The sequence below is a fragment of the Monodon monoceros genome, unplaced genomic scaffold, assembly GCF_005190385.1.
Source record: "Monodon monoceros isolate NGI ecotype Baffin Bay Population unplaced genomic scaffold, NGI_Narwhal_1 Super_Scaffold_5, whole genome shotgun sequence".
Lineage (NCBI taxonomy): Eukaryota > Metazoa > Chordata > Mammalia > Artiodactyla > Monodontidae > Monodon > Monodon monoceros.
Window position 1 is genome coordinate 12,686,589 of NW_021703782.1, and position 26,616 is coordinate 12,713,204.

The 26,616-nt window shown below is 43.6% G+C and overlaps 1 protein-coding gene across 2 annotated transcripts in view; it reads right to left on the reverse strand.

Moving 5' to 3' along the window:
• Nucleotides 1-26,616, reverse strand: part of DOCK5 (dedicator of cytokinesis 5) — a 215,354-nt gene that overhangs the window by 116,056 nt on the left and 72,682 nt on the right. Inside the window, exons 3-5 of one of the 2 annotated variants that reach the window (XM_029203310.1) lie at nt 14,807-14,847; nt 9,695-9,750; nt 7,852-7,948 (exon numbers count right to left, since the gene is read on the reverse strand). The exons of the other annotated variant lie outside the window; for it this stretch is intronic. Coding sequence (XP_029059143.1) covers nt 7,852-7,948; nt 9,695-9,750; nt 14,807-14,847 — 194 coding nt within the window. The remainder of the gene's footprint in view (nt 1-7,851; nt 7,949-9,694; nt 9,751-14,806; nt 14,848-26,616) is intronic. 2 annotated transcript variants of the gene reach the window in all.

A 26,616-nucleotide genomic window follows, 5' to 3' on the forward strand; every position in this document is an offset into this window, starting at 1 on the left:
CAAATGAGGACAGGTGAGGAGAAAATCAAGCTCTCCCCATCAACACCAGAAGCCAAGGACTCAGGTCTCCATCTTTCCTCCCTGTTACACCCAAGCCTGCCCATTAAAGAGTGCCTTTTCTCCTGTCTCTAGCCTCCACTAATCTCAGTCTTTTTATACTAGCAGCCATTGTCACAGAATTCAGGAGGGCAAGGAATGTATTTAATAATTTCTTTGATCCTCTCCGCAGAATAAGCCTGGGACACAGGAGCGCCCGAAAAACAAACTGTGACTGCTTGAACTTAAAATAACACTCTGGGGGCTTCCCTGGTGGCGCAGTGGTTGAGAGTCCGCCTGCCGATGCAGGGGACACGGGTTCGTGCCCCGGTCCGGGAAGATCCCACATGCCGCGGAGCGGCTGGGCCCGTGAGCCATGGCCACTGAGCCTGCGCGTCCGGAGCCTGTGCTCCGCAACGGGAGAGGCCACAACAGTGAGAGGTCCGTGTACCGCAAAAAATAATAATAATAATAAAATAACACTCTGGTTTCGGTTTGAGGAATAGCTACACAAAATAGAGAAATCTAAATATTCTTCTAACTAGACAGTAAGGATACTCCTGCATTTGCTTAGAATTTATCCCGCTTTTCTACCTGACGATCTTTGAGGTCTTACTTTTTACATTTCTATTCTGGGTGTCTTTTTTTTTTAAGAATTTCTAAAGAGAAGAAAAAAGGGACAAGAAGAAAAGAAACAGCTTTATCTTCAATAGCGGTAGAAATACAGAAGCCATCCTTTGAGTCATTTAGAAATTCTGAGGGCCACTGAGACAATGGCACCACCCCACTGGGTGTCAGAAAACCTGGGTTCTATTCTTCACTTTCTTTCCCAAAGAATGCGGATCAGAGTCAAAAGCCTCTTTCTCTGGGCCTCCACCCCACCTCTCCCTCTGCAAAAGAATCAATATTTCCTCTGTTCACCAATCTCTCCTCTTCCATTGTAAACCTTCTTTGCTGAAAGTACAGGGGACTTGGTCTCTATCTCTAATTCCATCACTAACTTGCTAAGTGACTTTGAGCAAATTATTCCCTCTGGGATATGCCCATCTGTAAAATCAGGGGACCAGCAATGAGATCCATTCCCAAGGATAAGCGTCTTCAAGTCTATGGCTGAGACATTAAATTCAATTACTCCTCCAAGCAACTTCCTGATTAAATATATCTGACTCGGACCATCTCGGTCCTGATGTACTCACACAGTGTGGTGGCTCTATATCAAATTTCCCCCGTATATAGCTCTTCGCAATGAATCTCATGTCTTTTCTGAGTATCTGGACCTTCCGGGAACCGGGATGGTTGGTGTCTTGGTCTTTCTGTGTCCTGTGCTGTGCTGACCCTTACCTCTGGGAGGACATGAATCCGCAGGGGCCCTGCCTCTCTTCCCATCCATCCATCCTAGTGCTTTTTCTGTCAGCTAAAGGCTTGGCCTGACTAGCAAACGCTCGATTTTTAAAGAAAAGATTCCAGTAAAAGACAGTTTTCGCCTCTGGAAGTAGTGCAGGAAATCCTGGAAGCCCGGCACCAAAGTCAGAGGAAAACAAAACTGGAAAAACACCCAAAGCGCCACCTCTGCCCTGTCCTGGCCATCGCCCCATCTCCTCCCGCCTCTCGTGAGAGCCATGCACCAAAGCAGGGCTTGCAACTCACAGCTGAAATGCCCTGACACCAGGACGAAGCTTCCTATGGGAATTTTCTGTCCTTAGTAATAAGCCATCAGACGCCTGGTTTCAACCTTGAGATCAGCTTAATTACACTTCAGAGCATATCCTCCAGCAGCCAGTAATAACCACCAGTTCAAAAAGATTAGACTTGAGTAGCTTTAATCTGCCTGGATATGCAAAGATGGGATGAAAGGGCAATTCATGGTGTGTCCGGCAAGTCTCCCCACCCCCACCTTGGTGACAGGCACTTTCTCTGCTCTAGATTTTTACAGGACTGTAGGCCAGCCCTAGGTTGTATTTTGCTGGTAAATTTTCAATGAGAGGAGATCAATCCTTTCAACGAACTGCATTTTAGCAATTAAGTTCACTTGATTCAAGAAGATGTATTAACCACCTTCCACCACCAGGCTCTTCTGCAATCTCTTTTCCATAAGAAAATCGGATCAGGTTCAGTCTGCCGAACTTGTATGAACAAAACAGCCTGGCTGACCAAACCTCACCAAACCATTTCGCCCACTGGAAGGTGGGAAACAGCACTGCACTTAATCTCAGGGTGAGGCATTAGAGAGTATGTTTATGATGACCAAACACCTCAGAATTCCTGGGACAGCTCCTCTTCCAAAAGTCTTGTCCTGATGTCCCCACAAATATACTCCAACTTGTCAGTTTTCAAGACCTGGGTTTTAGTTGAGAAAACAGGATAAGTATGATGTGGGGTGCAGATTTGTGCGTATTCAAAAAGTATAACTGGGTTGTCACTGGAAAGGTAAACTTAGATATTACATCCAACCATCGTGTAGAAATCAATGCACAGGGGTCCGCCCTTCTAGCTGAGGCAACTCACATGGCAGGGAAGAAGGAAAAGAAGCCAAGTTCAGCTCACTGGATCCTGAGAGGCAGCAGAAAAGAATGAATGGAATACTTTAAAACTATCCACCTAGCGTAGCTCAGTGACTCTAGGGCTGGAAGGGAGCCCACCGGGTAGGTAGCAGGCACACCCTTAAACTAGCTCAGGGCAAAATTCCATGTGGATCTAGTTCTCCTAACACTTTTCAACATGAATCATCTCTTTCCTGAAGCAATGTAGCAAGGGGAGAGTCAGGGGCTGTCACATTTTGACAATGTGCAGGCACTGTCCCAGAAATGTGACACAGATTATCTTATTGAATTCTACAGCAAATCTGCAAGGCATGTGTAATATATAATTACCACTGAAGCCAAGGAAAGGAAAACTTAGGAGGTCAAAGGACTTGTGTTGGGCTGTAAAATCCTCTAGTGGCACACCCTGAACCAAACTCCCTGCCTGCAGAATCTGTGTTCTTTCTGCTTGGGTTTGTTTGCACTAACTATTACTGGGTTTGTTATTTTTTTCTGAATATAAAAGCGCATACCAAGTAAAGGAGCAAGTTAGAATTTTTTTTTTTTTTTTTTTTGGCCACACGGCACAGCCTATGGGATCTTAGTTCCCCGACCAGGGACTGAACCCGGGCCCTCAGCAGTAAAAGCGTGGAGTCCTAACCTCTGGACTGCCAGGGAATTTCCAGCAAGTCAGAATTTAAGAACCAGCCGCCTGTCTGACCCCAATGCCCCCAGTTTTGCCATTTCACCAGGCAACCACATCCTCCTTCACAGTGTTCCCTCCTTTCCTGATCAAGCACTGAAAATACCAGGTAAATAGGTTCCAATGCAGGATCAGCAGTGCAGGCAAAGCTCGTCAGAAACTGCGGTGCATTTGCATGCAGCATCTGTGTGCTTCCATTTTCCTTTCTGGAATGATCCCTGTCTCTTGGACTGGAACCTAAGCTAAGGAGTTTCACTATCTACGGGGAGAAACACATAGACTGAGTGCTCAAGGCCGCTCCGCCTAAGACCACAACACAAGACAAAGGAAGTGACCTTGGATAACGGGGGACAGGGAAGGGAGCTTCAGAGTCTCCCAGTCTGGCCAGAGCAACAGCGAGCCAGGCTGCCCCGAGGGAGGACGGACATCCAGCTAAGACATCAAGACTCTCATGCTCACGTTTGCAGAGTCCTTGATGGTCTGCCTGCACGATGATTTCTTTTTTTTTTTTTTTCACACTACGATAGTTAATTTTATTTGTTCAAGGACTCATCTTGCAAGCATTAAACCAAGCTTGGGCTTTGATTCTGGAAGCCCAGATTCACATACTTAGGAAGATAAGAGCAGACTGTGCTCCATGTATAGGGATGAAAACTAAAGGCTCGTGGTTAATCACACTGTAGTTTTAAGTTTCTACAGCCTAGCAGCCAGATGTCACAGGTCCTTCAGGTCCTTCTGGATGTCCCAGATGATTTCTTTTTATACCCTCACAACGCTATGGAGTAAACAAGGCAGATTTTGCATCATTTTAACAGATGGGTAAAATCCAGCAGACACTTGGAGACTTCAAGCACTTCGTCCAAAACCAGAGTCAGTTAGGGCAGGGACTGGATGAGAAATCATGCTTCCTAATTTCTAGTCCCCTGTCTGTCCCCTACAGCTTGCTTCTTCTCCAAAGCATACAGGAAAGATAATAAAATCATAAATAATACTAATATAACAAAGAGAAAAAAGGAACGTGTGGGAATTACCATTTCTTCTTTCTACTCTGGATGGGTGGGTTCCTCTCTCCTTGGCATGGCTGCCACATCCCCACTTTAAAACATATTTATGGTAATTTCACAAGGTTATGGTATGACTGCTAAAAATAAATCACAGCTATACAAATATCTTTCCCTTCTAGAATAATTACCTGTGTCTACATGGCTGGGCTTAACCTGGTTAGTGGATTGTATTTTCTTCTCACTTAAGACTCTGTACCTACCTCCTAAATTTCTCATGAACTGAGACTGATAAGAAGAGAACTAAGAAATGTGTTGTAGAGAAAGGCGGAGGCTCTAAGATGTCTTTAAAGACACCAAACACAATGCCTGGTTTCATAATCTGTGGGAGAAAATGCGTGAGAGATAAAAGTACTGATGTAGATTAGGAAAACCTGTATTCATCTTTACACAGACTGAAGGAACTTACACACAGAATCAGAAAGCAAACACCAATAAAAATGCTTGTGTGGGGCTTCCCTGGTGGCGCAGTGGTTAAGAATCTGCCTGCCAATGCAGGGGACACGGGTTTGAGCCCTGGTCCGGGAAGATCTCACATGCCGCTTGCAGAGCAACTCAGCCCGTGCGCCACAACTACTGAGCCTGCGCTCTAGAGCCCGTGAGCCACAGCTACTGAGTCCGCTCAGCACAACTACTGAGCCCATGGGCCACAACTACCGAAGTCCGTGTGCCTAGAACCCATGCTCCGCAGCAAGAGAAGCCACCGCAATGAGAAGCCCGCGCACCACAATGAAGAACAGCCCCCTCTCGTCGCAACTAGAGAAAGCCCGCGTGCAGCAACAAAGACCCAGTGCAGTCAAAAATAAATAAATTAAATAAATAAATTTATTTTTTTAAAAAAAGTGTGTGTGTGTGTGTGTGTGTGTGTGTACGCACGCATGTCTCGGGGCGGGGGGGGTGGTGGTGATTGAAACCTACAGATCTGGGTTCCCTTAACTTTTTTCCCAGTGAATCTTAATATTTAAGGCTTGTTACTTTTTTTTTATATAATATTTATTTATTTATCTAGGCTGCGCCGGGTCTTAGTTGCAGCACGCAGGATCTTCATTGCAGCATGTTTATTTGCAGCATGTAGGCTCTTAGTTGAGGCATGTGGGACCTAGTTCCCCGACCAAGGATCAAACCTGGGTCCCCTGGATTGGGAGCGTGGAGTCTTACCCGCTGGACCACCAGGGAAGCCCCAAGGCTGGCTACTTTGACATACAGATTTTTGAGAAAGCATTTCAGAAATTCTGCCTGAAGTGAACTGTCAATGCTTTAGGAAGGGACAGAAAAAAGAAAAAAGAAAGCCAAGATTTCCATTTGAAATGGATCATTTCTGAATGGGTGTGCATGCTATCAAAAGAAGGAGCAGATTCTCAGCCTTATCAGCTGATTAAGATCCCCACAATGAATACCTTCTAGTCAACCAAAAGCAGCTATAAGACATCTAAAAAATAACTCACAATGACAAAATAATTATTTTAGGAGACGTCAAGATTAAGATGGGAAATGTGCTGCCCCCCGAGAGGAGGGTGGAATTTTCTTTGTTTTTTTTTTTAACTTAGAACTCAATTCTGCTATTAAATAGTGGAACTTCCACATAGGAAATCCTCAACCAGAGCTTAAAAGATTTTGGAAACACAAATACAGGAATCATATTTCTTCCTCCCTGGCTCACTTATTTCTCATTCCTAGTCAATAGCAGACTTGGCACAATTATCTGGGGACATGTACTAGACACAGATCATGAACTAAGCACAAGGGTTGCGTTTTAGCAAGAAGAAAACTCTAGCTCATTCATGCTCTCCACTCTTGTAGATTACAGCTATAAAAATCTCATTTCCCAGTACTTACTAGCTAATACGTTTTTCACCACTCGCCAATTTCCAGAAAGACTATGTTAAGGAACTAACCCATCCATCAACCTTGTTACATCTACCACTAACCAATCAATTAACGGGAACCAGAGAGTGCTTTCAATAGAAGGAGATCGATGTAGGCCAAAGGGCTTAAAACAGCATCTCTCCCCAGCTTGTGAGTTAAGAATTTACAGGTTAGCTCTCTCCTCGATGAAACATAAAGAGATCAAAAGATCACTTGCATTACAAGGCACTGTGCCCCAGGGGCCAGATGATTGGTTCAGGAGGAAGTGCTCCCATAGTCCAGAAGGAAACATTATGGATTGGTGTGTTTGGAGACACATTATGAAGAAAACAGGACTTCAGTGGGGCCTTGAAGGATGGGCAGGCGGAGAAAAATCATGTGCTTTTCCACAGAAGGGGTTGGTGATTTCTACTGCTGTGCTCCACCCTGGGAAGCCAAAGCCCTGGGAAATGATCTTATACTAACTGCTAGAAGTTATGCTAGAATGAGTTTTGATTCCTGTTTTTATTTAGTACAAGGATCTAGAGTGAGGTGCTCCCAGTTACTTAGTAAGGTTGGCTTTTGAGAGTTAAAATGTAGAATCAATATATGACTGAAAAAAACTTAGACGAACTAAGTCACATAAGGAAAGAGACTGGCTCCCAGGCATTGAGTCGAGTCCTGACTAACCTCATTCACACATTGGGCCAGGGAATATATCAGTACATTCATAGGAATTCTTAGTCAGCCATGGAAGCCTGGAAGATGCCTACAGAAGGCAAGACCTAATGATGCCTACCCACAAGGTCTCCAGGAAAGAGGAAATTTTAGAAAACAGCGTCTATGCATTCACAGTGTCTGAGAAAGGAGCTTCCTAAAGTGGACATGGATGCAGGCTTGCTGCCGCCAGACTCAAGGTTCTTGGCCTCCTGCAAGATGGCTGCCCCAGGAGTTCTCAGCCTGATAATATTATTAAGTGCTAGGTTTACCTTGCCTCGACTGTAAACCCACACACAAAACTTGTGATTATGGTTTATCAGGGAGAGCATGTGCTGGTTCCTGTGTCATTTCCCACTGACCTGGCATATCTTACTAGCATCCTAAGGTCAAACCATTGTTGTGAGAAACAGTACTATGAGTTGGCCTCAAAAAGAAGACTCTTCAGAGCATGGTTTAATGTGATTCATGTTTCAGTATCAGTAAGGTACACAGAAGGTAGCGAGTGCACCCTCATAGGAGCCCTGATGGGGCTGAGCACTGAAACAGCGACAGATGTCTATTCACTGGGATACACACAGAGGCTAAGAGCAGGTCCCTCAATTTCCCCATTGATAAACTGGTAATAATTACAGCTACTTTATAGGAGTGTTATGAGGATTAATAGCTCCTGGCACTCAGTAGGGACGATGTGTTTGCAGCTCTCATTATCCTTATAAGTTTACAATCAGCATGCGAGTTGGGAAAATACTGACCTAATGATTATGCCCACCTCCTCCACCACCCACATCATCAACCACTTTACATGGCGAAAGTGGGAATCTGCTGGTTATCAGCCATTGCACTGTCCAGGTAAGATACACCCACTCCATACAGAGAGCTAATGAGTGGCCGATCCCTTGCAGCGGAACAGATGGGCTGAGGGCCCAGGAATAATGCCACAGGCTCCAAGCACCAGGGGCAAACTCACCACGTAGAGCTTGCGCCAGATGACGGCCCATTCCCGCAGTGTCGAGGTGAGCTCCTGTACCAGTGGGAGCTCCCCGGGAATCACAGTCTCGTGCTGCCTAAAGAGAACAGAAAGATGCTCCCTTCACTCTGGGTGGATCACCGTGGCTTTTCTTGATGGAAGTCATGATCCCCACAACTCAAAGATGGGAATGGGCTGGTTGGGCTTCAACCAAAAAAAAACCTTGTCCATTTAGGGAAGGTTTGGGTAGAGAATTTTTACCACATCAAGCAGCTGAGAAAAGAGAAAGAGCTTAACACACCCCGATTCTCGAAATGAATGGGTATAGAGCCCAGCCTCTATCTCCCCATTCTGGATCCTTACAGGAGCTTCAAATACCAACCAGGCTGGCTACAGCAATTGCCAGGGATGGAAGCCCAAATCCAGTACTTTCGCTGGTTCTGCCAAGCAGCCATTTCATTAGGGAGGGTGGGTGGGTGGAGAAGTGTTCATGGCACAAGGGTCCTGGGGCTTGGAGCCTCACACAGGACCTGCTGTGGGACTGAGGTGGGACCCTCTTTTGCAGTGGTACTAGGTTTGTTTCTCATCTGCTGTCTCACTGCACAGAAAACGTACATATACCCAAATCCTCACTTACAGCAGACTTTTAACAAGGCAAACCTGACACTCATGCACATAAATCCCGTCAGGTATTTTTATGATTAGCAAAAGGAGAAAAGGAGAGAGCGAAAGCAGGCAAACAAATGGGGATTAGTGGTGGGACTGCCAGGCGTAAATAAGAATACAAGACGCCCCGTTAGGTTTGGATTTCAGATAGATTAAAATAATTTTTAAGCGTAAGTATGTCTCAGGAAATATCTCAGACATGCATGCAAAAAAGTACTTGTTATCTGAATTTCAAATTTAACTGGGCATCCTGCATTTTACCTGGCAACACTAGTTGGTTGGGAATATGCCCCCAACCCTGCCCTTCCACCAACGTGGCTGTAAGTGACCCTGGAGGCTGCCTAGGAATCAGAAAGAAGATTCTCCAGGAGGGCAAGACAACTGCTTTTCAGCCCTGATTATGTGTGAATTTGGGCACGTCTCCATCTCTCATCTATAAAACGAGGGAGCAGAACTTTATGGCTGAGAATGTTCTTTGCCGCTGTTAGCCACAGTGCCTCTGTGACCCACTCCACACTCTCTAACGGCCCTGGGATTCCTGCTCCAGGCTGTCTTTATTCCCTCCTTAACTCTCCTGCCCGCTGGCTCACCAGCTAAGTGGATTTTCTCTGCAGAGCGCATTCGCACACATTAGTTAGTTCATACTTTCATATCAAGTTCATGACCTACGTGGGGACGGGTTTGTTTTCTCTGATTTGCAGGGGGAAAGCCCCAGGTGCACTGACTCGTCCAAGGTTCAGAGCTGAATAGTGCAGGGTGTTGTATGCTCACCTATCATCCCCCAAGGTTCCCAAACAGGCGGCTCTCAGGTCTTAAGGGCCAAAGAGCACCAAATATTCATATACGGGTACACTCACGCGCGCATGCACACACACGCACGCACACACACACCCCACGTGCGCGCGATCAGTGAGCAGCCAGTGCAAGAGGAAAGTAAAGGCCCTCTCCGTTCATTATCTGTCTTTACTGTTCTGTGGAAGGAATAAGTATCGAAACAGAAGACAGAAGAAGGAAAGATGTCAGGAAACAGTTTTTATTCATTTCCCTTTCATCCGAGAAGTGGAATTGATGAGCTGAGACAATAATGCACAAAATGGTATTTTCTGATTTCATAAAATCTGTAAGGATACTTTACATCTTCCTCACCTGTTAGGAGTCTTCCTACATTAGAACTTACCCACGGTCTTCTACAGTGGCCTCTTTCAAATGGATATACGTTTCAGGGAAAATACCCTACGGAGAGAAGAACTTGGGTTATGTGGCCGTAAAAATCTCAGCCCAAAGTAAGGAGCACAGACAGCAGCAAGGATGAGTGGGGGAGGGGAAAGGACGCCTGGACAACAGCTACAGTTTGCAGTCAAGGTTGTGGGACATCAATTACATCACATGCCTACCTAAATGAAAGCAAGTCTGAAACACTGAAAAGGTATAAATTAATCCTTGGGTTCAGAGAGCATAAAATAAATGCTCTGTAAATGACCAGGCATACATGCCCGGGTCAGCTCAGAGCTGCCATAATGATAAAGTGTTTAACAGTGAGATCCTAAAACCCCTCCAGGTCCTACATGCCATGATATGCTTCCCTTAAAGGGTTTCATAATAATTAGTGAGATGGAGGGCTATGTACTTACTGGCCCATAAAATTATAGTGATTTTCTAGAGTCATTCCCCTCAGCACTTTCACTTAAACAAAATGCATGGAATCAATTAGGACTTGTTATCTGGTTATTTTTAGCACTTTCCAGTCTCAAATTGCTCTCCATTCTATGTCCCTAAGAGGCAATTCGTCGTCAGTATTGCGACATTGCCCGTGGGGAAACTAAGCCCAGAAAGACCTAAGAGAAACACTGTAAAGTGGTGGGTAAAAACTGCAGAACTGAAGACTGCATCTAACCAACAGGAAGCCATGGATATGAGTTTTCTTAAAAGCCGAAAGCTTCTGTTATTCAACCGCATGATATGCTCATCAATAAACAGAGACACTGCCATCTAGAAAAGCACTGCTGGTCCCTGTTTTATGGTACTTTTCAGGCCAGACCAGGAGAAGCAGAAGAAGCTGTTCAACAGGCCCCATTGGCTCAACTGCTCATAGCCCTGAGACTGTAGATGTGCGACCACGTGGACACCCAACGTCAGGGGAGACTGACCACAGGATGGGAGAGGGATGGCTCACTCCCTGGGAGGCTGGGTCAGGGATGCGTGTGTACCCAGTGATCCTTAATCCATTCAGAGCCAGAAAACTAGTGCATTTCAACCCCGGTTGGTCTTGCGTCTAGTTTTATGTGCTATGTTTATCTGAGCAATTCTCTCCTTGCTCTCTTTTAATCCTTTGCCAGTAAAACAGGAAACAGCAAGAAAATTTGAGACTATGCTGCTCCCAGCATTCGTGATGACAAGGTGGATCCTGCCACTGCTCGAGTCAGAAGCAAAATGGCCATCCTTTCCCGCCAGGCAGGAAGAACCAAAAAAAAAGCACAGGCATACCCGCCCTTCCTCGCGTTCAGAAACGGGCAGGTGTGGGGCATATGAGTGAGAAAGCATTATTCCAATCTTGTGACTCATGAAGACCCAGAACACACGTAGAGACAAGGTAACACCGACCTCTTTCATTATAGGGACAGGATTCAGAGTGATTTCGGAAAACCAATCAAAGAGTTAAATACAGACAAAAATTCAATGTGTGTGTAATTCCTTTTGGGGCCAGATTAACGGGGTTCTGAAGCTCCAGATCTGTCCTAAGGATGCCTAAGAAACCTTGGGTGTTTCTTCTGTCCGCTAGGTTGAGGTAAATGTTTTGTTGATGACGATCTTTGTGGAGAGCCAGGCTTGGATGCCCATCACTCACCTTGAGGACAGGATGCTGAGTGAAATGAGCCAGACACAAAAGGACAATTACTGTCTGATCTCACTTGTATGAAGGACCTAGAGTAGTCAAATTCATAGGGACAGAAGTAGAACGGGGGTTAACAGGGGCTGGAGGAGGGAGGAAGGGTAAGTTTGCGTTTAGTGCGTATAGAGTTTCAGTTTGGGATCATGAAAAAGTTCTAGAGTTGGATCGTGGTATGTTTGCACAACAATGTGAACGTACTTAATACCCCTGAACTGGCCATTTTAAAAGAGTTAAAGTAGTAATTTTTTTTATCAAGTATATTTTACTACAATAAAAAAGTTGTCCAGAAATCATAAAAAGGCGGAGCGTCGAAACCACTCAAAGTAGCAGTTATCAGGAGCCATATTTGCAGGTTAAAATAAGATGTAACACCGCTGGTCCCAAGGAATATACTGGCAGAAGATTTTTCAAATCAGGAAGATAAAGGACCAATTAACTGTTTCAAACGTCTATAATCTGATGACTGGTCTCCTAATAACTGGGAGAAATCTAAAATAGAAACATTCATAATACAAGTGGCTTATTTTGTAATAGACTAAGCAGATCATAAGCAGATAATTTATACTGGGTATACAGACATGATTTTCACATTAAGAGAGTACCTATGTTGTTGTGTTTTCACTCTGTTACTTGCAGGCATCATCTTTCCATGATAACATAGGTCCACTTACAGCCATTTAATTGCTCTGGTAAATCGGAGGCTGCAGGCCCTTTCCTACACCATTCTGACACACAGAAAGCCAGAATAAACCTAGGTAATATATTTCTCATTCACAGCCTATCTCTCAGTTTTGCTTGTGCTATCTCAATGCAACCTACCCACTTGAGGGGGAAAAAAAAAAAATGAACTAATGATTTTCCAGCTATCGCCCTTATCCATAATTCCATAATCCTGCCAGGATCGATAATCAGTTTCTGCAAAGCTCTTGGCTTCTTCCATTTGTAAAACAGCTAGCATGTTTTATCACCACTCTAACGGTTAGGTCTGCTTGTAAATAACACCAAAAATTTCCATTAAAACAATAGGCTTTTCAAATAGCTCTTCCCCTAAAGCCTGGCAAACAAGGAAATAGCATTAGGAATAGCATTTCAACTAGGCTGGATTCCCTAATGAAGGGGTGTCAAAGTTGAGCATAATTCATGACAGCTGACTTGGAATTCCCTGTTTTTCCTACTAGAATGATATTTCAACTTATAAGTCAACAAGGAAATGCATGGCCCTTGTTTGTACTATTATTTCACTGAACTACAAAGTTTAGCTATCAAGAACTAAGAAAAGCTCTTACTGAAATAATTCTTTTCAAGAGTGAGATTGGACGGTTAAAAGGGTTTCAAAAAACTTTAAAACACACCGAGACCTTGTCATTTAGATCTTAGTGAAGCACCCCATCCACCCACTTTCCAAAGCAGACAACAGATGGGTTCTGATGTATCACAGGGTGCCTTAGAGATGTTCCGAAAAGATTCTTACAGACTGTAGACTCTCTGAAAGGGAAAACTGTGGTCTGGGGCCTTGTTTCAACACAATTCACATTCACCAGTTAAAAAAATTCCCTTGGATCTTAAAGTTCAGATGATCTTATCTGAGAGTGGATTTTTGTTTATGTTTTAAAATTAACTTTTTTTTTAAAGGATTGGTAATTAAGTGACATAAGTATTGCTGCTCCTGAAGAAATGTAGAACTTCAAAATTGTTCACTCTATTCATGCTTTGAAAAATAACTACCACCTCCATAATTATGAGTAAAATAAACACTATACGGTTAAACCCAAACCAAGAAGCAGCGGTGGCTGTAAACGAGGTTCTCTAGTTAACAAGCATCCCAGAAGAAAAGGTCTTCTGCTTTGGTCCTATCATGCTCTCATTCACGCCAGAACGTCTGCTATCTTAGGTCCTTATATGAAAGCTTGGGGCAACTAAAGTCAGCAAGAGATTATTCATTTAATCAAATAATTTATCACTGTTTTCATTATAATTAAGCTGAAAATGAAGACATGGGACACAAGCATCTAACTGTGGGTAGAAAAATTCAGCATCAGGATTTGGGGAGGGATAAAAGGATCAAAATTGTGGGAGTTGATACCTGCATTAAAAGCAAATACGCCTTTATTTTGGTAGATTAGTAACCTGTCACAGTTAATAAACTGTGTGTGTACACACACATGTGCAAACACTGAGTGTTATCTGAGAGTCAACAACATAGAAAGCTTGAGTAGGACAGTCCTGTTTTTTGGGTTTTTTTGGGTGTACCACGCAGCACATGGGATCTTAGTTCCCTGACCAGAAATCGAACCCGAGCCTGCTGCATTGGAAGCACAGAGCCTTAACCATTGGACCACCAGGGAAGTCCAGGACAGTCCTGGTTTTAAATGGCCCTATACCTTGTGGGAAAGTGTTTTTCTGGGCCCGTAGCTCTTTTGAGACTGTGTGCGAGCATCACTTCTGTATTGTACCATATCTGAAGAGTAAAGCCTGTGGATATGTGAGGGGTTGTTTTTGTTTTTGTTTTTTACTTGGCTGTTGATAAATTCTGAAATGTTCCTCTCACCCCTCCCAATTCACTATTTTGCATGTGAACTAACTGTGAAATAGTACGACCGCATCCACTTTGTTCTTTTCAAAAGGAAGTGCTGACAGGCTATGCTGTCCCAACGTGCGGTGTCACAGGAAAAGTGCTGACCTGACCTAAAATACACTGAGGGGGGATTAACCTAACACAGATTTTCTGTAGCCTGATGATTAGCACTTTTGGCACTGCCAAAAGGAACCCACGAGGGTCAGTATTTTTCAAACTCTTTGCCCATGATGAGATAGCAACCCAGCACTACTATCATAAAATATACTGAAAACTACATAAAATACTGTAAAATATATACCTAACACAAAAGTTTCCTGAAACACTACTTACCGTCACATTCTATTCCCTTTCTATTTTTCAGTGTTGTTTTTAAGAAAATGTTGGTCATAACCCACTCTACTGATTTCAGTTTGAAAACTACTGTTCTGGTTTAACCATTTTTTAATAAAGGAAAGAGTCAAGTGGAAATGGGGAGACCCTCTGGTTCTGAGATTTCAGCACTGGAACTAAAGGATAAAGGGAGAAGCCCAGGTCCCCCCACAAAACAGAGCAAATGTCCCTGTGTGACCCTACGGCTCAGCTTGAGGGAACCAGTAGCAAGAAGTCCGCAGAGGCCCTACCTGGGGTGTCAAATTCACCTCCGGCCTTTATCCTTGAGTTGGCTGGTGGGAAATATGGCCAAGGTCAGAGAATTTGCTTTCAAATCTAAAGACTAGCCGTCAAAGAGAAAGCAAACTAGGTCTACAGACAGCAGATAATGGAATCAGATACGACCACACAAAACTAGCACACAGATTTCAAACTAAAACGATAAGCCATACCTTTTTAGATTTATTTTGGAGGGTATATCCTCTGTACCAACCTGTCAGGGTAGAAGAGGACACAAAATCTTTTGTTATCTGGGACAATATAAAGACATTAGCAATATACGTCCTCATCTTAGGATACTGGGATGGAATCTAGATCTACTTCAGAGCTTTATTCTCTTGATAACTAAAGGATTGAAAGTTCACTTAGAACCATGCCTCATCCCTACTCCTTTGGAGAAAGGATAGAACAACAAAAAAACAAACAAGACAGAAGGCAGCCCAACCTCTCAACACCTTAATACCTCCCAGCGTTCAATGAATGTTTTTGTATAAATGAATATGAACTTTCATCCATTTATATACATTCTGAAAGTCACCTTATCCTATTACGATAGATTATACTATTAAAATAGATATTTTAAAATAATTTATATATATTCGCTTTCTCTCCTACTCCCACTTCCCTCCTCCCCAAGTTCCCAGGTTAAGAACCAATATCCTGGAACAATTTTAAATCGGAGTAGCAAACCTTATATGTATAAATATTTACACATAAAAACAAACTGAAATAAATAATGAAACAACATTTTAAACAATTCTTGGCAATGTTACAATACCCCCTACAATGAAAAGATTTTATGTGTTTGCTTAACGAGGCTTTAAGTAAAGTCTTTAACTTCCTTTTAAAAATTCCGATCAATACACATATTCCTATGGATGTGTTTCCCACCCTCTATCTTGTAAAGGGAGTATACTAATCTAATCTGTCCATAAACAGATATTGTATACAAAATATTTATTGAACACCTACTATAGGTAATTCACTGTAATAATTTTCCTCATTCCCCATGCCCGTGAGGCATCAGTGTGGTCATCTTGCTTATGTAAACCCTGTTGTCTGTGGTCCAGATGTGTAAAGTAGCCATACACACACAGTAAGCAGACGCAGGCTGTAATGAAAACTTTAGGCATCATATTTCTGGACAAAGCTATTATATAACTGGAAAATATACACACACTCCCATGTTCATAGCAGCACTACTTACAATAGCCAAGACATGGAAACGACCTAAATGTCCACCAACAAATGAATGGATAAAGAAAATGTGGTACATATATACAATGGAATACTACTCAGCCATAATGCATTAACATGGATGGACCTAAAGATGATCATACTAAGCTATATGTGGAATCTAAAATACGACACAAATAAACCTATCTACGAAACAGAAACAGACTCACAGACATACAGAACAGACCTGTGGTTGCCGAGGTGGAGGGGGAAGTGATGGATTGGGAGTTTGGGATTAGCAAACTACTATATATAGAATGGATAAACAACAAGATCCTACTGTATAGCACAGGGAACTATATCCAATATCCTGTAATAAACTATAATGGAAAAGAATACAAAAAAGAACATATATAACTGAATCACTTTGCTGTAGACCAGAAGCTAACACAACATTGTAAATCAACTACACTTCTATAAAAAAATAGATTTAAAAAATATTTCAGGCAGCTGTTAACAGCATTCTAGAACTCTCTTGTAATTTGTTCTATAGAAAATCATCCAACACTGGACACGCAATCTGTTTTGGGTATGTTAAAGCAGAGAGTTGAATTTACCTTCTTTGAGCATGGATTTATTAATATTTTCACAAATTTTAAATTGTCAGTATTCACATAGGTTAAGGATTTTGCTATTTTTTTTACCAGTTAGAATGGGGTATTTTGCTGTGAACTGGTTATAGGTTTGCATCAAGGCCCATGGCTGACAAAAAGATATCTGAACAGGAAAACAGTGCTCCCAACTTAAGATGCCAAAATGCACGCGAGATCCAGTTATACCCACACCAAACAATTCTCCCAGGCCTCAAGAGTCTTCAACCATCTATACACACTTGCTTGGTTCTGCTAACATGTGAAAATGACTTCTGCGGGACTTCCCTGGTGGCACAATGGTTAAGAATCCGCCTGCCAATGCAAGGGACACGGGTTCGAGCCCTGGTCCGGGAAGATCCTACATGCCGCTGAACAGCTAAGCCCGTAGGCCACAGGTACTGAGCCTACATTCAAGAGCTCGCGAGCCACAACTACTGAGCCCACTAGCCGCAACTAATGAAGCCCGCGCACCTAGAGCCCGTGCTCCGCAACAAGAGAAGCCGCAGCAATGAGAAGCCCGCGCACCGCAACTAGAAAAGCCTGCGCACAGCAACAGAGACCCAACACAGACAAAAATAAAAAATAAAATAAAATAAACTTATTAAAAAATAGTAAAATGACTTTTGCGTGAATAAATGGCTTCAACTCCATCCTGGGCTGGGGAGGGGGAGGCAAGCTGAGAAACAAGACTTTAGTCTCTTCCAAGCAGTTTTCATCTCTCTATGTCCTATAAACCCAAGATGTTACAACACAGACTGGGTCCACTTTCAGAGGGGAATTTATCTGTACTTTTGTCAATAATGTTTTTGCACAGCTGTCCATCACAGAATTATACTTCCGAAACCTGTCTTCTTTGAAAACTTTGGTTTTTTTTTTAACCTCCTAAGTCTTCTCTAGAATTGCGGTGTGTGCATAACCCCTATCTAAAGGCTCAAAATTTCCACGCTGAATTTTACAAAAATGAACGTTCATGTTCCTTGGCATTAGGTAGTAGCAGAACATTGTCTGTTTCTGGAGTTTTCATCATAGACTGTCAGGACTCCATAAACTCAATAGCTTAAATGCAAGGGATTAGTAATAGTCCAAGAGTAGGTTTGCTCATTTCCACATTACCAACCAGGGTTGTGATACAAGCAAGAACATGATTTTCCAATTAATCCCAACATTTAAAGCAAGATAATTACAGTTAAATATGGTATGCTACTGAATGCATATCAACAAGCGGCTATAATCAATGAGTTGTGTGAACCGGTCAGAATCTCAGATGCTTAAGTGAGAAAATGAAGGAAATGGTGGGGGGATGGTGAGTTCAGAGGACTAGTCTCACTTATAATTAGGTGAAATGACCATGTCAAAAAGTAAGCTTCCAGCAACCACGTGGAACATCAAAAGTGATTCTATGCTAAGGGTTGCTCTTCGGTTCAGGAAAAGTCATTTCTGTTTTCCTGGGACTGTCCCATTCCAGAATAAAAATCTGTCCTCTCCAATTTAAAAATATCAGAGAGTCTCTAATTCCAGTGTCAAGGTTGCTTACTTTATCTGGTTTCTCAGATCATCTCAATCAGCCAAGACTCCATCACCTGCTCCATTTCACCTCACCTGTCCAGACGCATCTCTGGCCACTGCCCACTTCCTGGCTCCCATAGGACAGGTCCCTTACTCGGCTCTCTGCCCCCTCTACATGCAACCATTCAACAAATATTTATCAAGCACTAGATTAGATACCATGATGCAGTGGAGAGCAAGAGTTATCATGAAGATTACACTCTAATGTAAAATAAATACATATATATATAGATATATGATGATCTCAGAGAATGACAGTGCTAGGAAGAAGCACCCAAGGAGAGCACAAGGCAGAAAATGATTAGTAAACATGATGTCACATAAGGTGACCAAGGAAAGGCCACTGTGAGAAGCTAAATGGAAAAAGGAGACAGCAACAAGGAGGTGGTCAGAGGGAGGCATGATTCTGGGTCCTGACTGCCTATTAGATTCAAAATACCGATGCCTGGGCCACATCCCCAATACTCTTGATTTAACTGGACTCAGGGGGGGCCCATGCTTCTAAAAAGTCCCCCTGGTGATGCTACCATGCACCACACACATAGGTATCATGGACCATGGAGGAACTGGGGTTTTATCCTAAGCACAAGTGGAATCCCCTGGAAGGTTCTAAATGACATCATGCCTCACACTTTTAAAAGATCATGCTGGCTGCTCTATACGAATGGATTGTCGAGGTGAGACACAGTGGAGAAAGGACACCAGTGAGGAGACTGGCAGGTACAACGAAAATGGGGAGAGATAAAAAGACGGAGGACCTATTTTGAATCGATAAGAGTTGCTCATGGTTTAGCTGGGACTAGCCATTAACTGGGGGAGGAAAGGCAAATACTCAAGGGCACTTAGGTCTTGGGTGTAAGCAAATGAGTGGACGGTATTCTTCTTTGGTAGAAGACTGAAAAAAGAAAAACACTAGGGAATAGGAGACAGAGTCAGGAGACCTATTTGGTCTTCTGCTTCCCATCCTGAACAAGGGAGCCCTGAGCTATTAGGTGGGATGGGGCAATTTAGGCATCTGCAAAGGTGTGGCTGGGAGGATCCACACGGGACCAGGCTGGCATGGGTTGTCAGAGCCCAAGCAGAACAAGGTGGGCATCCATGTGGGCGTGTGGGGCTCACATGGGGCGTTAGAGCCTGAGTGGGGTGAGGAGAAGGCCATCCACACGGGACTTGGGGCGGGGGTGGACCGCCACGGGTTATCAGAGGTGAGGAAGCCGTCCACGTGGGAGACGGTGGTAATGAAGAGGGGGAGGGGCTACACGCAGGGGAATTGATCAAACACGCAAACATATTAGAAGTAGTGGAAGCCAGGCTTGCAGCCGTCACAGAAGGGGGTTACGAGTACAGAAAGCGAAAATACTAGAATGAACCCTGTGATGCTGAGTTGGAACTGAAGGTCTCCCCATGCACTCATGACTTTTAAAATGCGTAGAGAGGTCAAAATTCATAGAGGTGTTCATCTATATTTATACGCACATGCATGTTAGCCCTAGCTCTGCTGACATACCTGTTGAGTTTCTATTTTTCTGACCCTGATGCAGCTGATGGAGAGCTCAGAAAGAAGCCCTGGAACTGGCCCAGAGAGCATCCAGACCAAACTGAAGCCAGAGGACAGAGGATTCCATGAGGAACAAATCCAAGGAAAACAATGGAACTGTGAAATTATCTCATTTGTCTGAACATATTAGAGGGAGGCAAATGATTCTGTCAGAAAGTCTGGCTATGAAATCGAGGTAGGTCCACAGAGAACCAAGAAAAAAGAAATAACACCTCTAGAAAAACCTAGTATTCAAGAAAGGAAATGTTATCAAGGTACATGGATAGGTTCTGCTTGCTTATACCCCACGGGCACAATAATCTAAATAATAACTATCTTTAAAACAACAGGGCTTCCCTGGTGGCGCAGGGGTTGGGAGTCCGCCTGCCGATGCAGGGGACGCAGGTTCGTGCCCTGGTCCGGGAGGATCCCACATCCCGCGGAGCAGCTGGGCTCGTGAGTCATGGCCGGTGAGCCTGCGCTCCACAACGGGAGAGGCCACAACAGTGAGAGGCCCGCGTACCGCAAAAAAATTTAAAAATAAATAAACAAACAAAAAATTATGATATATCTATATTGGGAGAGCTCCATTAGGGACAAATAGGTATATGTGTGCTTGGTGAGGAGTATAAGAGAACAAAATCCTTACCTTCCATAAAGAGTAGTGAATAAATAAAAATAAAAATGGAAATAGCAAGTAATAGAAGCATAGTTATTTAGAAATGAAAAAGGCATATATCACAAAATTGGCTGAAGGAGCTGAAAATGGAATCAGAAACCAAGAGGAATTGGCAAAGGACTGTTGTTTTTCATTATAAACTTTGTAGAAATGACTTCACTTTTAAAACTATATCATTTATGACAATGACAAAATTTTTTTAAAATACACTGCATTAAAAAACAAACAAACAAAAAAAACCCACTGCATACACTTCTTGGTAAGCCAGGACTAGGCAAAGGCACAAAATAGGGAAAGAAAATAGATCAAGGTTGAGGGTGGCGTGGATTTGACTACAAAGGGACACGGGAGAATTCTGGGGGGGGCCGACAGAATTGTCCTATCTCTGGATTGGGGTGGTGTTTCATGATTGCATGCATTTGTCAAAAAACCTGCTGAACTACACTCAATGGGTGAATTTTACTTAATGCAAATGATACTTTAAAAAAAAAGACATGAGGGCTTCCCTGGTGGCGCAGTGGTTGAGAGTCCGCCTGCCGATGCAGGGGACACGGGTTCGTGCCCTGGTCCAGGAAGATCCCACATGCTGCGGAGCGGCTGGGCCCGTGAGCCATGGCCGCTGAGCCTGCGCGTCTGGAGCCTGTGCTCCGCAACGGGAGAGGCGACAACAGTGAGAGGCCCGCGTACCGCAAAAAAAAAAAAAAAAAGACATGAGATACCATTATACACCCACCGGAAGAGCTAAATTTAAAAAAGACTGGCTGGATATGGCTAATTGGAACTCTCTTATGTTACTGGAAGTTTCTTTTAAGATTAAAGATACACATGACCTATGACCCAGAAATATCCCCACACTCCTAAGTATTTCCTAAAGATCAAAGAAAACCTGTATGAATACTTTACGAGAATACTCATCGAAGCATTCTTAATAGCCCAAAACTGGAACCCATCAAAATGTACATCAATAGAGTATCGACAAACTGTGGCTATTCATATAACGGAATATTAGTTGGCGATAAAATGGAATGAACTACAGTTATAAGCAACATCATGGGTGAACCTAAAAAACATGTTGAATAAAAGAAACCAAATACAACAGACACGCATAATTCCATTTATATAAAGTTGAAGAGGAGGCAAACTAATCAATCCGTGGTGATCTAAATTAGAACAGTAGTTGTTTTTTGGGAGTGGGAATTATATGGAAGAAGGTGACAGGGAACTTTCTGGAGCACAGGAAATATTCTATATCTTGACTGGGGTATTAGGCACATGTGGTACATTCATTTGTTAAAACTCCTTGAATTGTATACCTAAGATGAGTGCATTTCACTGTATATACATTTTACTGCCATTTCTAAAAACCATGACAAATGTACACTAGCAAATGAACATGACAAAGTATCCAACTCAAAGTGACACAGAATTCAACCATAAAGGCACTGCTCAAATACTACTGAACATTTTTGTTGGAAACTACCTTGAAACCAGTTTGAGTCACATGTGAAAAATCAGAGCTTTTACTCCAGTTTCTCCACTGCTTTTACTTTGTTCCGTGCCTCTCCAATGACAGCATTAATCTTACTCACTTTGTGCGCCAAAACTGATTCTGAACGGGTCCTGCTATTTCCAAAAGTTCAACACACATTGGAGATTCATTTATTCATTTAACAAACAGATGCTTAGAAGAGCAAGACCTACAACATCTCCATCCTTCTTGGTCTTGTTTTATAAACAGGAAGAGAACAACATATACACGTGAACACACAAAGCTATGAATAAAGTCATTTCATAATGGGCTAAAAGTTACGAAGGAGGGAGTGACAATGCACCCCAGTGTTCATTGCAGCACTATTTACAATAGCCAAGATGTGCCTAAACGTCCATTGACAGAAGAATGGATAAAGAAGATGCGGTATTTATATACAATGGAATATTGCTCAGCCATAAAAAAGAAGGAAATAATGCCATTTGCAGCAACACGGATGGACCTAGATATTATCGTACTAAGTGAGGTAAGTTAGACAGAGAAAGACAAATATCATATGCATGCAGAATCTAAAACAATGATGCAAATGAACTTATTTACAAAAACAGAAACAGACTCACAGACTTAGAAAACAAACTTATGGTCACCAGAGGCGAAAGGTTGGAGGGAGGGATAAATTAGGAGTTTGAGATTAACATTACATACTACTATATATAAAATAGATAACCAACAAGGGCCTACTATATATCCCAGGGAACTCTACTCAATATTTTATAATAACCTATAAGGGAAAGGAATCTGAAAAAAGAATAAATACATACGTAAGTATATGTATGTTTAAATGAATCACTTTGCTGTACACCTGAAACTAACAGCACTGTAAATCAACTATACTTCGAGTAAAAAAAAAAAAGAGTGACAAGTGGAAGTGGGGTTACTTCAGTGTATGTGGTTAGAAAATCCTCTCTGCGGACAAGCAACTGGAGCTGAAGACTCACATTGCTAATGTGGTCACTCATTTATTATACATAAAAACACTTATTCAACCCCAGCTGCCAGACACTGTCTTCAAGCAGGAAGGAAACAGATCGTAAACAAATAACGAAATACAAAAGGCCCTTTTTTTTTTTTAACATCTTTATTGGAGTATAATTGCTTTCCAATGGTGTGTTAGTTTCTGCTGTATAACAAAGTGAATCAGCTATACATATACATACATCCTTATACTCCTCCCTCTTACGTCTCCCTCCCGCCCCCTCTATCCCACCCCTCTAGGTGAACACAAAGCACCAAGCTGATCTCCCTGTGCTATGTGGCTACAAAAGGCCCTTTAATGGTAATGCTTGGAGACTGGCACACAAAGGGAGGGGTATGAATATGTTGAAGGCAATTACTGACCGGGACTCTGAAGATCTTTCTGAACCATAAAAGCACCATTTAGATGTGTATGGCATGGAGCATTTTGCAAAATCTCTCCTCATTTTGCAGTCCCAGGATAAATTTGTTTCCTCTCCGCCCCCTCCATCAATAAATTATTTTTTTATTGTGGTAAATTATACATAACATAAAATTTAACATTTTAACCATTTTTAAGTATACAGTTCATTGGCATTAAACACATTCACACTACTGTGTGATCATAAATAAATAATTTTTGACCTCCCGGGAATTAAAGGCAAGAAACAGATAGGGAGCCGTTGTTTCTATGTACCCTCACTGTGTGTGTGTCAGGGGAGGGTCCATAGAGGAGAAGCAGGTGCTAAATCCTGTTGTTCTTTTTAAGTGTCGCTGGCCTAGTAGTTCCCTGGGTGAAGCACAGTTAATTAGGTCAAGGTCAAAGTTCCATCCCTCATGGGCCAGGTAAGCCTGTCAGGTTTCCATGGCCACAGCCTGCCCTCCCATCCCCAGTAAGTGTCCCTCGGAGAGATGGCTGAGGTCCCTCCCTCTAGGGAAGCTGAGAAGTAGCCACACTGGGTGCAAACCCCTCCCGGGACAGCCGGTTTGGTTGCTGCCTCTTTATCTGAAGGCAGCACAGAGCCCTGGGGGTTCAGGATGTCCACTTTCTGAATGCAAGCACCATCTCAGTGAGGCTTTTGAAACTAAGTTCAAAGGCAGAAAGTGGAGGGATGCAAAGACAGTAAAAGACAATTCTATTCTTTTGTAACTTTTTGTGAGACAAATCAGTCATCTGGGTTAATGATCTGATCAATTTTGTGCCTTTGAGACAGGCACATCCAGTAACTGCTGGAAGTCTGAGCTCCAAAGAACTCAGAGTTCACGGAAACTTAACACCCTCACCTCAAAAAAGAGGAAACACAGGCAAGGAACTGAACAGGTTGTCCAAAGTCAAGCGGTGACTTACTAGCTAAGCTGGGGGTCAGAGCACAGGTCTCCTACTGCCCAGTTCATAGTTCGCTGCCTCCCCAGCTCCCCTGCTGGGGGGATGGGGCAAATGGGATACTTGCTCAAGGCACTGCCTCTCAGAGGAAGGAAGCTTGGCCACAGAATCCTCTCAATATAAACCCCACATGCACAAGCACGGCAAGTCAGCAGAAAAGAAAGAGATGCGGTTTCCATCTTTTATTTCTTGAATGAACAAGGAAGAGACCTGTCTTTGCGGTACCTGGCACACAGCAGACACTCAATAAACTTCTGATGAATATATTAATGAGAGAGAGAACTCCTAGAGCTAGTGGCCATGGATGGAACAGACTGATGGAAGGTCCACTAAAATCTGCTCCTCTGGAGTGAGATCTGACTGCAAGGTCTGAGACACCCTTCACCTCTCTCCCGGGAATCCTATGCCCAGGGCCCGAGCACCTGCCCAGGAGGCCAGAAAAGAAGAGGCAGTGCTCCTTATAAGGAAGATTCCTTGAAATCAAAAGGCCTGGGTCTCCATCCTGGTTCTGCGCTCACTAGCTCTGCGGGACTCCGTTTCTTCAACTATTAATTTCAAGTAATTAAGGCTTTGATCTCTCAAACATCCTTCCACCAAAACATTCCCTTTTCCTCCCCCATTTCCTCGCCTCATAAAATCTAACTCCATAGCTAACAGGCGGAGGTTTGCTCTGGTTGCCTACCATGGATGGTGATGGTAAGACTTCTCCTTTCAACCAGCACACACCTCCTCAGACAAACGGAGACACCTGGTCCGGAGACACCTGGTCCAGACAGTGGACCAGCAGGAGGAGTGGATCAAAGTCACAGCCGACAGAACGGAGGGGTGACATACCCAAACGTCCCCCACAAAACTGGGAAATCTCTCTGTGACCTCACAGACGCCCCTGAAGCTAAGTGAGAGGGAAGAAAGAATTTCCTCCAGTCTCATCAACCTACGGACTCTGGTTTGCCCATTCCCTTTCAATTTTCTAGATATGGCTTTTTCTTTCTTTTCTAAAGCAAAGTAATCCTGGCAGCCGTTCGTCCTTCTGGCTCTTGTCTCTAATTCCCCTCTTCTGTGGTCCGTTTCTCTAACTTATACAGCCACTTCAAGCAAGCCAAAATGAATGGATGCAACATGTAGCTTTCTCAGTAGTAGCAATGAATTTCCTGTACCTTATTCTTCTATTGGTTTTGTTATCATCACACCAATATTTGCAAGATGGATGAGAAAGGGGTACAGGTTTGTGGCTGAGGAATCATTTCATCAAGCAAGATACACTGAAGGGGACTTCCCTGGTGGCGCAGTGGTCAAGAGTCCGCCTGCCAATGCAGGGGACACGGGTTCGAGCCCCGGGCTGGGAAGATCCCACATGCCGCGGAGCAACTAAGCCCGTGTGCCACAACTACTGAGCCTGCGCTCTAGAACCCGTGCGCCACAACTACTGAGCCCACGTGCCACAACTACTGAACCCCGCACGCCTAGAGCCCATGCTCCGCAACAAGAGAAGCCCGCATGCAGCAACGAAGCCCCAAAGTAGCCAAAAATAAATAAATAGCTAGATAGATAGATAGATAAATTTATTTTTAAAAAAAAGATACATTGAAGGAGCCTCGCTTTTATAAGGAACTATGCTGGGCTCTGGTGGGGGGGCCTCACTCAAGGAGTTTGGGCCTCTAATAAACCCCAACTCCTGATCTGGAAGACTTTCTAATCTAATTGCTAGTAAAACAGAGACACACAGGTGAGGGGGTAGATATAAACTTGCCTGTCTAGTTAACCAGGATTTCTGGAATTTCAGCGCAGAATGTTTTTTCCATGAAACCACCTAAGCTGCCTGAGAAGGACACTGAGATTAGAGGCGAGAGATGAAGGAGGGAGGGAGGCTCCAGTAAGATAGGAAACTCATCCCCGGGCAGAGGAACTGGAAATATGTGAGCCTTCGCTCAGAGGATGAATCAGCTGAAGTGAGGAAAGCCCTCCAGTGTGACCCCGCTCTGAACCTAAGACCCCTTCCACCTGGTCCCCTAGAAACCTGCTCCAAATTCCTCAGTGGAATGCCTCTTAAAAGTGAAAGTGTGAGACTACAGCATCAGACTCCAAACGTGAACCGCAGGGCCCCACTTTGTGCACCCGGACAGCCAGGGGTGAGGAGATACCGCCAAGGGTGCGATAAGACAAGCAGTGACAGAAGCAGAGGTGGAACCCAAGAGTGGTGACAGCATTAAGGGTCCTGGTGGCAAAACATTAGAAACAAGAGGAAGAATATGAACCACGTGGGACCTGCCCAAAGCGTCAGAGCCAAAGACCACTGGGTCCGATCCACGTGCCCTATTTACTAACTCAGATGGGAGGGCACAGCTGCGGACCCGAGCTATACAACCACAGACACGCAGGGAGGGAGAGACTGCCATGGGCTGGGAGGGTCAGAGACACTTCCAGAGACCTCTCTGCTTATCTCATCCCAGACCCACCTGCCAGACCTAAGAGGCTTGGACAGACT